The following is a 14,637-nucleotide window of genomic DNA, read 5'->3' as shown; positions in this document are numbered from 1 at the left end:
GTGGATGCTCCTGAGCTAAGTTCCGATCCAGGGCGGAGATTCCAGCTTTCCTCCGACCTGGACGCTGCCGGGGGGCAGGGAGGCCTGGCCAGGCTGCGGGGACGATGGGAGCAAGGTGCCCACAGGGAGAGAACCACCCCCTCCACAGGAAAGCTTGCGAGCACCACCTACCACACCTACGCCGGGGTGGCACCCGCCACGCAGGAAGCCCAGGGTCACGAGCGGAGGCAGCGGAGGGAGTCGTGGTCCTGCTGCACCTCCAGACCAGAGCCCCAGGTAGTGGAACTGTCACCCACTGACTCAAGAGCGCGGGAAGGAGCTCCGGTCTCCCCCACAGGAGTGAGCACAGCCCGGCTGCACCCGGGACCCCGTCCCCCAGGCAGGGAGCTCCTCTGCCATCCTGCAGAGCCCCTCCCCACTCGGTCATGCCACAAGCACTTAGCGGATGGCAGCCAGCGGTGGGCACCCTGTGACTCCTGGGGATTCTGCCCCGAGTCCGCTGCACCAGGGAAATCACAGCAAGCTGGAACCGAGCCCACCTGAAGCCCTTAAGCCACCCGATGGCGCCTGCAGACACGAGGCCCCAGTCCTGCCAGGGATCACTTTCTCGTTTCTCAACTGGGTCCAGAGTGGACTCAGGCTCGTCACAACCCCACGACGACACAGTCCTCATCCTCGCTGCCCAACTCCTGCATCCCCTGGACGTAAGCCCTCTCTTCCTAGGGCTCTCTATGGCACCCAGAGGAGCCACCACCTGGCAGGCCATGGACACGGACGGAGACACAGACCCAGATGCCGCCTCGACCTGCCAGCGTCCTAGGGCGAGGCTCCCTGGTGCACATGGGACACAGGAGCAGTGGGGACGTGGAGAGTCACACCTCATCAGACACCCACTCCCAGGCTGACAGCCCCGCCACGGGCAGCTGCTCTGGGCTGACGACCCCATTTCCCCTTTTCAGCAAACATCTCAAGTTGTAAAACAAACCCAATGTCCTGGCCAGGCTGAACCTGAGCTGCTGAGAGTCCACGTCAGCCACTCCGCCCACAAGCACGGGGCAGTCTCGTGTGCCAATCACGCTCTGGACACTTGTGATAAAGAGGTGAGCAAGACAGAGAGCCACCCCCTGGGGGAGTCGGGCAGCAAGAACAGCACTGCTCAGTGAGCCTCAGCGGAGGACAAAGTGAGCGGGCTGTGGCGGAGAAGGATCCAGCCCCGGGGACTGAAAGGGGACGCGTCTGGGCAAGGGGGGCAGCGCCCGCCAGAGTCCCTGAGATGGTCATGAGCAAGGGAAGGGACCGCTCAGGCCACTACAGGGCGGGATTTTGCTCTCCCATCTGCAGCTCAGCCCACCGCCCTCAGACAGAGCTTCCTCACCCAGACCCAGCTCCCCTGAGGCACTCGGTGACGATGACAGTGGCACAGACTGGGGCGGTGCGGACTCGTGCGAGCTCTGCTCTGCAGGGTGTAACCCCACCACACCTGTGAGCACAGGGGCCTGCCCCCCCTGCCGCAGATGCCACAGCCTCCTCCCGGGCTCCAGGAGCTGCAGACCTGCTTCTGGGCTTGGCCTGCGGCGTCCATAGTGCAGGACCCCCGGGGAACATCAGCCCACGGCCAGGAGGCATGATGAGCCCCAAGAACCCCGCCCCCGGCCCACACCGGCCGCTTCCAAGGGGGTCTTTCCCACAGCTGTGGAGAAACCACAGGGGAGCAGGCTGAGCCGCCCCAGGACAGAACAACGTGAACTCTGAAGGACAACGCTGGCCAGGCCCGGAGGCCGGCAGCCGGCCGTGCTGGCACCGTGACAGCCCGGGGTAACCTGTCCAGATGGGACCAAGGCTGCTCTTCAGGGCAGCAGTGGGCTCCAGGACCAAGGGTCATCTCAGCACTGCCTCTACCCAGGAGTCGGCCCTGAGCGTGGCCTGTTGTGGCCGTGGTCCGGGAGGTAGGGGAACAGCCACGTCTGTGCGAGTCCCAGAAGGCACCCCTGAGCCCTAGGAGTGTGCCCCATCAATCCGCCGGCATCAGAGGCGAGGACTGGCGCCCCCAGGGGCCGGGACGCCCTGGGGGTCTGACAAGTGCCCGGGGCTGCAGGCAGGCTTCCGCTGTCCTCATGGGAGAGAGATCCTCACAGGCCTGGCGCCTTCTTCCTGGGTGGGACGGGGCTCAGTGGGACCCAGCAGCTCCCTTTCCTGTCCTGGACGCCTTACCAGACTTGAGGACGTAGGGCTGAGCCCAAGACCCTGAGATTTAGGCCAAGGTCAGTAGGCAGCCACAGCCCCAGACAGACAGGCCTTGGGGAGACCGGGAGAGGCCGAAGGTCAGGAGACCCTGCTGCCTGGGGGGAGGGGGGCTCCAGCGTGTCCCCAGCCCCACCGCACACCTGGGAGCTTTGCGACCCGCCAGGCTTCACCACGAACTGGTGTAAACTATTTAGGTTTGCTGAACACAGGGGCCTATCTGCTGGGTAAATATTTGAGTGCCCGGGCCCTTCTCCGCCACCTGCAGGATCTCCCTGCTCACCCTGCATTTTTCAGTGCCCTGTGGGCCCCTCCCACCCAGACCCCCTGGGAGAAGACCCTCCGGGCAGGGGGGCTGGGTGGACACCATGCCAACCCCACAGGGAGCCTCCCGCCTGGCTCCAGAGACCCCTTCAATCCCGAGGTGGAGCTGCCTCCCTGAGGAACAAGGCCTCCACACCCACCTCCCGGGGGCACAGAACAGGCTCTGTAAAGGGGCCACACAAAGGGCGATCAGGAAGGAGGGGCCGGCCCCTGCCTAGGGCCTTGGGGACACTTCTGAGTTAAGACTCAGAAGCAGAGTCCACCCACGCCAAGCAGCGAGGGAGGACCCCTGCTCCAGGGCTGCTGGAAGCCCACAGAGGGGGCTCTGCCCTGCCCCCATCTCAGCCTGGCAACTTACAGCAGAGGGGACCTGAGCCAGGTGCAGATGGGAGGACCTCACCCCCACACACATCCGGATTCTTCCTCCATGCCCCCCCAAATCCATACGTGCTGCTCACTTCCAGCCCCACCCTGGTTCCTAACTGGCTCCCAGCTCCGCTCTCACCCCAGTCGGCCTCCAAACAGCAGTCAGAGGTTCTGGAGGCACACATCATCAGAACCTGACACCTCCCTGCTTGACACTGGGCCGGGGCTTCCCAAATACAGCCTGAGGCCCCACCCTACTCCCGGCTCCGACTCCCTCTGCGCCTCCTCTCACCTTGCCTCTTTGGGGTCAAGCCACAGGAACCCTCTTACGTCTCCAAATGCCTCCCCAGTCTGATCCTGCCCCAGGGCCTTTGCACGTGCTGGTGCCCCTTGACTTCAGTGCAGACTCGGATGCCGTTTCCCCGGGGAGACCCACTGACACTCCTCCCCCAGCCAAGCTAATGAAGCCCTTTGTCGTCTTCTCTCACGGTCTTGCTCTTTCCTGTTGGGAACAGAGGGCCTCCCTGGGTGCTGGGAGAAGAATCCTAGAGATGACCAGCTCCACAGGCGGGCTCAGCAAACATGACCCCGGTAAACAAGCCGCACTCCTGAGCCACGTTCACCTGCAGGACCCCCGACTCAGGCTCCAGAGGGACGGCCCGTCTGCTTCCCTGTCTGTGACAGCGCAGGACCCAGCCTGGCTCGGGGGCAGCCAGGAAAGATGCGGTGAGCAGCACAGCAGGTTGTTGGCAGCTCACCCGCACCAGGCTGGCCGAGGACTGGGCGGGGGGACACCCGGGTGGGGGAGGGCCACGGCAGGGATTCAACAAACAGCACCACCGCCCAGGACAAGGTCATCAGCACCTGAAGGACATCGTCATCTGGACAGCAGGCACGCCAGCCCCACAGCTCGGGCCTCGGCCTCCCCCCTTACACCGGGGCTCCCAGGGACCTGAGGAGTCGAGGCATTCAGAGTCCCCACCTGTGACGTCCTTGCACACACAGCACCTGCTTCGAGGTGGCAGCAGCCACTCTGCAATCAGGAGTCCAGAGCCCTAACATTTGATCAGCCCAGGAACCCCAGCCTCCACGGGGACCTCCACTCGGCCCCACACTAAACCTGGCAGTGCGAGAGTGACCGAGTGCTACACCCTGCCCAGAGTGGGCGTCCGGGGCTTCCCCCGGCCACCTCACATGGGTGAACTGGCCCCAGAGCCAGATGGGACACAGCTCCCTGCTGGACCCTGGACTCTGGGGAGGCAGCTCTCCTGTCCTGGGGCCAGAGCTGGCCTCAGCAGGTGGGGCCCTGGGCCTTCTTCCAAAAGGACTCACACTCCCTGGCAGTGGGAGAGCCGGGGCTCTGGCACCACGTGGAGACCCTCTGCCCTGAGTGCCTGCAGGGTGTGGCTAGACCCCCTCCCGTGGGACCCATTTCTGACCCCACCCCCCGCCACCACAGAGGGCCTGGCTTACAGTAGGTGCTCAGTCAAGGCTTAGCAGGTGAGAAGTGCGTGAAGGTCCCAGGGAGCCTCCTCAGAGATGTGTCCCGGGGGGAGCGGCCACAGGCTCGGCTGTGGGGCGGAGGGGGGCTCGTGCAGCCCTGCCAGCTGCCCCCAAGGACCAGCCTGGCTGGACTCACAGGCCAGGGAGCTTCACGTGGGGAGGACAGAGGTGAGGGATCCCACACCGCCGCAGTCAGGGTGTTCGGTGCTTTCCCGTCTGCTCCTCTGAACCCCAGCACCCACATGCACCCCAGCTGCCTCTGTGGACCTCGGCTCCATCACAAGGTCAAGTCAGCCCCAGACGCCTCCTCCATCCTCAGCGTCGTCAGCAGGAAACCACATTTTCCACAACGCCCCTGAACCCCTTTCCCCACATCTCCCTCCTGTGAAAGGTCAGGTGCAGCTGGGTCCCATCACGTGAACACAGGGGGTCTCAGGCCGCGTCCTTTTACCATGGGCTCCCTGACAAAGCCTCCTCGGCCCTGCCCACAGGTACCTTCACCCCTCCAGCTGCCCCTCCCTCTCCTGGGCCTTCCCAGGGTGGGAGCTCTGCGGAACCCAGACCAACAGGCTCCTCCCTCCTCCCAGGAGACCCACAGCCCTGCTCTCCGCACTCCTCGCACCGCCCCGCACCCAAGCCAGTGAGGGGACAGTGACCCCGCAGACAAGGACCTCTGGACACAGCCTGGCAAATCCACTCGTCCCAGCTCCCAGCAAAGCCACAAGAAGGCTTCCCGCCTTTTCCAGGTGCCTCCTTTCCTGGTGACACAGAGACAGCTCCATAAATGAAACCGACCGGCATTCTGACTGTTTCTCTCCTCCAAGTCTCTTCCCTGAGCAGCAGCTCCCGCGAGGACACCCGACTCTCCCTAGGCCTGAAACACCAACGAGACCCCATGACAGTGGGTGCCACGGGCCCGCTCCCTCGGTGACACATTAGGTCACTACAGTGCAGAGCGCGGGCGGCTCCTTGCACAGAGCAGAGACAACACAACTCTGCACAACCTTCACCCTCTTCTCGGACAAAGAACAGGAAGGCCGAGTCCCTGCCGGGGGGAGAGTGCCGAGCTGCTCGCTCAAGGGGCTGCATCCTGACCAGCCTCCAGCAGGACCCAGGGCGTCCAGAGGCTATGAGGGCGAGTGGCAGCTGGCTTCTGGCCCCCAGGTCTCTACGCAGGCCTCCCCTGCCCCTGGGTCGCCCTCCAACCTTAGAGTCTAAATCGTGGCCTCTTCGGCAGTTACCCGGCCTCCGGCTGCGGGTCCTGGACGCCGTGTGCTGCAGAACTGGCCCCTCCAGGCCTCAGCACAGGACCCTCTATTCCGACCTGCTGCAGACGCCACGGCGACAGAGCAGTGCTCCCCCCAACCAGGACCTTGGACCACGTGTGCTCCTGTTCCATCTGTCGGGGGCTGAGAGGGTCTCACGAAGGGCGGGGGTGGGGGTGCAATGCCACACACAGGGCCAGGCGGCAAGCACCTCAAACATCCCCCCTATTAACTTCCTACGAAGAATGACCACAGGCACAGTGTGAGAGCGTGCCCTCTCACGGTTCTAGGGGTCAGAGTTTGAAATGGGGGCCCAAGTCCAGGTGCGGGCAGGGCTGGCTCCCTGTGGGGAGAATCCATTTCCCGGCCCTCTCCTGCTTCTAGAGGTGCCCGCGTTCCTTGGCTGGTGACCCCAGCCGGCGACCTCATCGCTCTGACTTCTGACTGTCTGTCTCCCTCTCACACGGAGGGAGATGATACCTCGTGATGATACCGGATCCACCTGGATAACCCAGGCTCATTCTCATCTCAGACCCCTAATCACACCTGCAAAGCCGCTTCTACCAGTGCAAGGAGCCGCAGTCACAGGTTCTGGTGATCAGGACGCAGGCATTCTGCGGAGCCATGACTGCTCGCCACACTTCCCCTGGCACAAGACTGGGGGCCAAGCAGGCCCTGGGAGGGCGGGAGGGACACCCCCTCCTTCCACATGGCCTGAAGAGGGTCTTCCCACTCCGGGGGAACCCACAAGCCATGAAACAGAGAGCCTTCCCTCAGCAGGTCAAATGGCCCCGGGGAGTGCGGGGCCCCTGCCAGCCCCCTGCCTCCCTTCTCTCTCCTCCCCACCTCTGGCTGATCCCCAAACACCCTGAAGCAGGATTCATGAAATCCCCCATCGATGCTTCCTCTGACTTCTCCAAACTCTCGGCAGTGAAAAGCCCCAGTGGAGGGGACATCCTGGAGTCAGGTGTGCATGAGCCTGGGACCTTCCACAAGCCATCCTGATGGAAGCACGCTCACGGCTGCTCTCCTGAGCCTCTCTGCACCTCTGCAGCCACGCGGGTGGGCTGGACACAGGCTGTTTCATACCTGCTGATGGCTAACTCGTGGGCGGGGGTCCCCAGGAGTGGGAGCCACACCCCAGCGCATCAGACCAGGGGTCACAGCCCCGGGCGGGAGGGGCCGCTGTGCCCTGGGTCACGTGGCGCAGCTCCCAGCCTGATGGTTCTCTCCTTTTCAAGGCCTGGTGCCGGCTGTGGCATCTGCTGACCTGGCAGACGGCCGGGGCCGGCCGGGGGATGGTAAGGAGGCCCACAGGAGGCCAGGGGACCCAGAATGCCTGCCCAAGATATGACTCAGAACCCCCAAACCTTCCAAGAGTGGAGTGTGCACCCAGGAGAGAGACGCTGGCATGGTCATTCATGAATCCCTCCCTGGGCTCCAGCTCAGCAGGGTCCCCGTGTGAGCTGAGCACGGCAGCCGGGTGCACAGCCTGGAACGGAAGCCAGGGCTGCTCCGGGAGATGCAGCCTGTCCCCACCCACCTCCCACAGGAGCCATCAGGCCACAGGATGTAACGGCAAGGTGGGGGAGGGCCTGCGATGCTTGTGAGCCCAGAGGGGCCCTCAGACACACAGCTGTCAGTCTTGGCTTTCTAAGTTTGGTTTCTGCATCCAAAATGCCCCCTTTGTGCAGCCTGGGATCCAAACAAGCCAGGTTACCCTCTAACAGGAGCTTCCAAGGACCCCAACAATGGTGCTCCACAAACCACTGCTTTCAGAGGGACGAGGCAAAATGAGCTACCGACGTGGAGCCCTGACCCCAAGAAAGCAGCACAAGCATTTCTGGAAGCACTCGCCCACGAAGGGCTGGCTGGTCCCCCCGGCCTGGCCCAGCCTTCAAGCTGATCAGTGGCATCAGGCACCCCCATCAGCCCACGGCCACCCTGACTTGCGGGAAAGACAGAGGGGACGCCTTGGCTGGTGCCCACCTACGCCTGAGCCACAGGGCCACAGCCCCAGGGAAGTCACTGGGAAAAGGAAGAGGCTTCAAGGCTATTTTTAAACCTGAAAAAGTAGAACTCTCAAGGAGGAGTCCTCTTGGCACAGAATTCAACAGGCCCAGCCACAGCCAAAAATAAAAATCAAGTGGTAATCCTTAAATAAAACTGCCTCCCACCGGCCAGGTGCACAAACGCAGGGACCACCCGCAAAGCCCATGCTGCCTCCTGGCCGGGCGGGAGGGCTGCACCCCCGGAGGCCCCCTGATCCCGGGCTCTGTGGCTTCACCTCCATGCACAGCTTCCCCAGACTCTCCCAGCCTCCCAGTCCAGTCCACCCCCCGCCCTGCCCTCACCTCGGACCTCTCTAGAAGGCAGAGCCACGCCCTCCCAACATGGGGGTATCAGGCCCTGAGCCCAGGGCGAGCCCTCACTCGCAGCAACCCCTGGGGAAAACGGTCTGTTACAGGAAAGGCCAGGCTTCTGCCGTCGCCGTCTGCTGCATCTCTCCACAGCACTGACGCCCCGCGGGCTGTCCGCCGCCGGGTGCAGGGGAAACGTCTATGGGACGACGAACACGCTGTCCAGCACCACACCGACGGCTCAGTCACTGGACCCAGAGCTGCTTAAGCTCTTACTTTCTAGCAGGCCAGGCTGCTGGCTGGCTGCTGGCCGACCACTGCGTTTCAGATACATTTTAGGAAACCAAATGGGGGTTCGGTGGTGGAGGAGGGCGTTAAAATGCTTCCTGTGTAAAATAGGAAGAAACAAGATCCCAGCCAGCGTCTTCATGCAGAACAGCTGGTTTTCGGGAACCGCTGACTGCCTTTCAGCAAGCCACGGAGCACGGATCTGACGGCTGAGGTCTGGGCTCTGGGGTCCCGGCCAGCGCTGAGCCAGGAACCACGCCCCACCCCACTCCTGCCCCTCCTTCCAGCCCAGCACTTGGGGAGGTGCTCGGCTGGGTGCTGAGCCAGGCCGGGCTGGTGGGGTCAGCTCGCCTCAGTCCAGCCAGGAGGCAGGGCCGGACATCCACAGTGAATAACAGGTTCTCACCAGGCAGCAGGAGTGACCTAGAAATACGAAATTCTGAGCCAGCCCAGTGGGTCAGACGCGAAATTTTCTGAAGGGCCAACTTCCTTTTTTCTCCTAGATAAATTCTACATGACACGGACACGCAGTCATCTCTGTCTTCATCGGCCAGTTATCTGATCTGTTTGCCCCCTTCCCGTCTAGGGGCCACCCACTTGCCATCCTCACGAAAGGCCAGAAACCACTTCCTAAGCACACCACTCCGGTACAGAACCGCCGACCCGTCTCTGGCACTGCGGCTGCATCTTCCCAGCTCGATGCCGCTGACTGAATAAGCAGGAGGAGCAGAGTTTAAAAAAAAACCCAGGCCGCCTCCCCACCTCCCACCGAGGGGCATGTGCAGGCCCAGCTCCGAAGGGCCAGGTCTCCAGGTATCTCTGATCACCCCCACCCTGAAACCTGCCACCAGCCAGCTCTGAGCGGCTGCCCCATTCTGTTTCCAGAAGACTTCAATGGTGAGCCTGAGTCACCCAGCTGGCGCCCAGAAACTTCCTTCCTCCGGGCCCCTCTGTCCAGTCTCAGCATCCAGAGCGAGGCCCTCCAGGCCGCTGGAGGCAGACAGCCACCTCCCACTCGTGTCCCTGCCCAGCTGCTGCCGGAAGCCCTTGCACGGGGTCACAGCCGGCCTTGCTGACCTGCGCTGTGTGGCGTGGCTCAGGAGCAAAGGGCCACTCTCCCTGAGCCACCCTCTCCAGGAACCACCATCAGTGTGCCCAGTACCAGTGCTGGTGGCCCAGACACAACGGAGCAAGACCCGAGGGCGGGCGCTGAGGGGAGGCCCCTCCAGCGTGTCCGGGGACAAGCCCACGCCTTCACGTCAGCACAGGGAGAAGATGGGCCCGGAGCCTGGGGCTTAGCCTAGTGGCCAGCAGGCCCCTGCGCACGTCCCCGTGACCCACACTGTGCCAGGTCATTCTGGGGAAGGCCTCTGCCTGCAACCGGTGGCGCTGAGAATCTCCCTTCCCAGAGCCTGCGCCCAGCAGGTGAGGGGGCCGCATGCTCCCGCTCCGAAACCGGACCAGCGCGTGCGTGTGCTCCAGAAGCAGTGACAGCTGGACTGTGTTTCAGGCTAATGCAAACGTACGACGCCTTTCACTTCTTTACGGGCGGCTGTAACAGATTTAGGGTCCTGCCTCCAGTCCCGAGCCAGGCGCCTTTCAACCCCCACTCTGCGCTCCGCCGTCGCCTGTCGGGACCATTTGTGCTCTTCAATACTTAATGACTGAAGAGAGCCGCTGTGAACTGGGGCTGTTTCCGCTTCTCCGTGAAGGGTAATGGCCTGCTTTCCTGGGGGAAGGTACCACAGACAGCTGAATGGAATTTTAACACCGACCACTTAGGCGTCTTACAGCTGGGGGCGCGCCGGCCCTGAACGGTTCAGTGCCCACAGCTACCTGCGCACTGGGGCCGGGTCAGGAGCGAGAAGCCAGCCCCGCCCTCCGCAGACCAGGGCCGGGCAGCCACCTCGGGACACGGGGCAGCTTCAGTGACAACTCACACCCCTCGGTGGTCCCTGGGGCTGACGGCGTCCTTTCTGACACACAGTATTCCCCTGGGTACTGGGACAGAAGAGACAGTGGAGGAAGGGACAGGACAGGCTCTCCCATGCAAATTCCAACTCTGACCAGGTTTTCCTGGAATTCACTCCTCTCTGGGCACTGACTTCCTGTTAATCAGGTCCAGGGCATCACGCCAGACGTTCAGCATATAGAAACAAGGGCCGTCCGAGCACGCGAGGCGCGGCCGCGCAAGCGCCACCGGTAGCTGTGACAGGTCGGAGGCAGTGCAGCTACTGTAACCCGTGACTGCAACAGGGAGCGCGGGGCGGCCAGGTGCCCCGGCCACAGCCACACGGCAGGCGGAGCTGGAACCCCGGACACCGAGGACCCCGCCACGTCAGCGTGCAGGAAGTGAGAACGTGCTGATATTTATCCAAGCGGGACGGTAGCCACAGATCTGTATTTGCTTCTACAAAAACTCAATGGAAAGATAAACTGTACAATGAAAACACACCCGGTTTTCAACAGGGGAGGGGGCTGGGGGTGGACAGGAAGAGAAACTCGAGTTCTCCGCATACACCCTGAAAACAATGTTAGATACCTACAAAACTAAATTTAGTTTTTAAAAGAACTCTCTACAGCCCGGGTGGGGACAACATGGCACCCCAGACCCCCTGGTCAGTCGCCCTGAGGATGCAGCATCCCACCTGCCCTGCGTCTCACCACTAGGAGACGCGAGACAGTCACAGCCCGCGGGTGGTCTCCCTGAGCCCCGCTGAGGTCATGACCACAGCGACTGAGACTCGTTAACGACGTTTAAATCCACAGTCTCATCGTGATGACGCCAAAACCCCCCACAAAAGCCGGAGCCCCGCGCAGGTCACCCCGGGAGGGGCTCCAAGTACAGACCCAAGCCATTGTTTTGAAAGCGGGATACACAGGGGAGGTACAAGCGTGTCCCCTGCCTTCCCTATGTGCACTATACCAAACAGCTAGGTTTTCAGAAACACACTGGTTAATAAATTGAGAAAGAATAGCAGAAAACGGCCATTGCAGCTGCTAATGAGGTGATGCATGGGGGTCACACGTCCGGGGTGGTGGCACGGAAGTGAGAGCCCACCTCAGGGAAGCTGCCACCACCACCAAGGAGGGCGTCCCCCACAGACCACCCCTCTAGCAGCACCGAGGGAGGGGGACATGCTGGCTCACGTGCTGGGGCCACGGGGACGCCCTGAGCAAGGCCCAGGGTGGGGACGTCCCCCACAGATGGCCTGGCTTCCTCCACAAAGAGCAAAGGGAGAAGCGGGGAGACCCGGCAGAGTAGGAGACAGAAGAGGCACGCCCACCCATCACAGCGTAGGGCCTTGTCTGCGACTCCAGGGAGCTGCCAAAAAATGATGAGACGTTTGGGGAAACTGGGGCTTAAGCTGGGTACGGCGATATTCCTGAAAACCGTGGGGCTCTTTGTCCTCCAGTTGTGCTACTAGATGCTGGCCTTCCGTTCATAAACGTGATGAGCCATCTACTGCAGTATTTACAGAGCAAGTCACAGGACGCTGCCTGGAATTTGCTTCAAACGGCCTGCGGGGGAAGGGCCAGGGTGGGAGCGCAGAGGAAACCGGCCTGGCCGCCGGCGACTCCTGCCGAATCCGAAGGCTCGTTACACGACTTCCTCCACTCTGATCCACTTGAAATTTCCCGTAATTAAGAAAGAATGCCTAACATTACCACCCCCTGGGCTGTCAGAGTGGAACTCTGCACTTGTACGACACGAGCTCCCCAGGAGTGAAACAGGACACTGTTCTGGTAAAACCGTGAGGACCAGCCCAGGGACGCCAGCACCGCCCACCCAGGGACGCCAGCACCGCCCACCCAAGGACAGACGGCCTCTTGCCTCTTTTTCTTTTCTCAACACGAGTCAGGTCGCCCCAGACAGTGTCCCTGCGGGTCACAGCTGTCCTGCCCACTCACCTCACTGGTGGACACACCCGCTGCCCACCTCTGCCTGGTACCCCTTCTCCTGGAGACCCCACGCTGGCCCTCCCCAGCCGGGGGGGTGGGCGGGTAGGGGTCCCTGCTAGATGCTCTCTCAGACCCTTCCCCTTTCCACGAGAGCACCTGGCTCTGCTGGTTCCTTGAGCCCCACGAATCACCAATACTCTCCGCTTGACCCACTAAAGGCAATTTCATGAGGCTGCACACACGGATGCCTCAAGCAGGGTCCGCCCAGCTCTGCTGCCCCACACAGCGGCCCCAGCAGTACCAGTGAGCCTCCCTGCAGAAGCTCAGCACAGGCCAAGGTCAAAGGTACCAGGCCCCCCACCACCCACAGCGCCGGGCAGTCCGGGCAGTCCGGGCAGACCCAGCCTGGCCCTTGTCTCCCCAGCCAGCTCAGTGGCCACCTTGGACTGAGTCGCTCCACTGCGCCACCCTCAGAACCATGGGGGCCGGGACCCTGCGGCTGAGCGCTGGCTGGTGAGGCACAGACGGGCATGCACACAGGCAATGCCCCGACACGTGTGCGTGACCAGGCACACTCGCCAAGGGAAGCACGGATCTGGGGGAAGGCGGAGCAGCAGGTGGTGCGCAGAGATGCTGTGAGAGCCGCGCTGCCCCCCGCCTGGGAGAAGAAGGCAGGCCCACCCCTGCGGTCTCCCCGCGCAGCTCAGACACCCGCCTCCGTCTGCAGGCGAGGGTCCACCTGCCACACGGGTGGCAGGGGCGGCAATGCTGGTCCCCATGGCTAGAGCTCAGACAACACTTGTCATGCGAAAGGGGGAGGCACAGGAGGAAAGGACTCAGGTAGGGACAGAGGATGGGGCCTGTGGGCAAGCAAGGGTGTGGCTGCTTGGTCCCAAGCATCAGAGGGACGCCCTAGCTGGGCATGGCACCTGAAGGGAGGTGAGTCGCGTGGGCCCTTCCTCCTGGGCCCAGGGCAGCTCTCCCGGTGGCTCCGGGCACTCAGGGCCGAAGCTGCATCTTTCCCCTGGTATTTTTTTCCTAACAGCATCGCCCGCACCCTCGTGTTAGCTCTGAAACCCTGTCACGCAGCAGGCCACGTGCGCGGGCTTCAGGGCAGGTCTGCCTGGTGGAAGCCCCCACAAGGCAGACGACTTAACCTCACAGCAGGTCGCGCTCCTCAGCCCTGGCCCCTCCGCCTCCTCAGCTGTAGAGCGGGAGGACGCAGGGGGCGGTGAGAGGAGAAAGACACCACGTCAGATGAGACCGTCTCTGTGAGGAGCCCCAAAGCCCTTCCAGAACAATCTCTACTGTCCCCACCACCCAGAGGCCAGACGCCAGGAGCAGGGCCGATGGTCAGAGCACACATGTCGGGACCCCATGCTTGCGGCCGACAGGCAGAGAAACCCGCCGGCTCCCTGCTTGATGTGCAAACTGAACAGAACAGGACAGCGAAATTCAGACCCCCCCAACAGCTCTGGTACATCCCGAGTTAGCCGCTGCAACGCGCCAGACTCACTAAAGCAACGAGAGTTTCCAGGGGACATTTCATTCCTTCCCCGGGACGCTCCTCTCCCCTCAAGAGTAAGGACATCACAGCTGTGCCGACAGGAGCGCAGGGCTTCAGACGCAGGAGGCAAGAGGCCATGTGGGGACGTCCCCACCGTGAGCCCAGTGACAGCAGTCACGACCCAGCAGCGCCCCCTGCCCCTCCCTCCCCAACTGGTACTCACGTAAGAAGTGTTTTTCCAATAAGGCGATTTCCAGGTGACCTTTGATCTCATTTAATCGATCAAACTCCGTCCGGTTGAAGTCCTGGACTCCTGCAGCCATGATGAGGGTCCCTGGACCAGCCTAGAAGGAAAACGCCAACAGCTCAGAGGAGCTGCCTGGGCGCATTCTGCGTCCACATTCTGCGTCTCTAAGGGGCACCCCGGGGACCCCCTGTCCGGAAGGGCCGGTCCACAGGGCTCCTGGCCCAGGGGCGCCAGCTCTGCCTCAGACCCGCACCAGTTTGCCTCGGCTCCACCTGCCGGTGGGAGGGACACCTCACACAACGTGGGCCTCCCAGAGCCCCGGCGAGCCCGGCTTTCAGAAATAATGAGTTAAATCCGGAAGCGCGACACCGAGCTTCCAGATGGTCACAGTATGGCTCTCAGGCTGCGGAGGGCAGGAAACCACGGAGATCTGCGCGGGCCCACATGGCCACATCCCAGGAGGAGGGTGGGCCCAGCCACAGGGCCTGAGCCCTCACGCCCTGGGAGCACCAGGACTCCAGGAGGTGGGCGAGGACGTGGCCACGTGCCAGGCTCCGAGGTGAGCAAACTCCAAACAGGGCCCTGTCCTGTCACACAGAGGGCTAATTAAAGCCACCACCCTCTGTCCCGACG

The 14,637-nt window shown here is 62.6% G+C and overlaps 1 protein-coding gene across 4 annotated transcripts in view; it reads right to left on the bottom strand.

Annotated features, from left to right (window-relative positions):
- GRAMD4 (GRAM domain containing 4) overlaps window positions 1-14,637 on the bottom strand; it is a 68,596-nt gene that overhangs the window by 20,124 nt on the left and 33,835 nt on the right. For 3 of the 4 annotated variants that reach the window (XM_032492497.1, XM_032492498.1, XM_032492499.1), the window contains exon 3: window positions 13,981-14,101. In XM_032492497.1, the coding sequence (XP_032348388.1) occupies window positions 13,981-14,101 (121 nt within the window). Of the gene's footprint in view, window positions 1-13,766; window positions 13,810-13,980; window positions 14,102-14,637 lie in introns of those variants that run through there. The other variant, XM_032492500.1, reaches the window with a different exon arrangement.

This window comes from Camelus ferus, chromosome 12, assembly GCF_009834535.1.
Source record: "Camelus ferus isolate YT-003-E chromosome 12, BCGSAC_Cfer_1.0, whole genome shotgun sequence".
NCBI classification, from domain to species: domain Eukaryota; kingdom Metazoa; phylum Chordata; class Mammalia; order Artiodactyla; family Camelidae; genus Camelus; species Camelus ferus.
The sequence above is the reverse complement of the archived record's forward strand: the minus strand, read 5'-3'. Positions and strand labels throughout refer to the sequence as shown.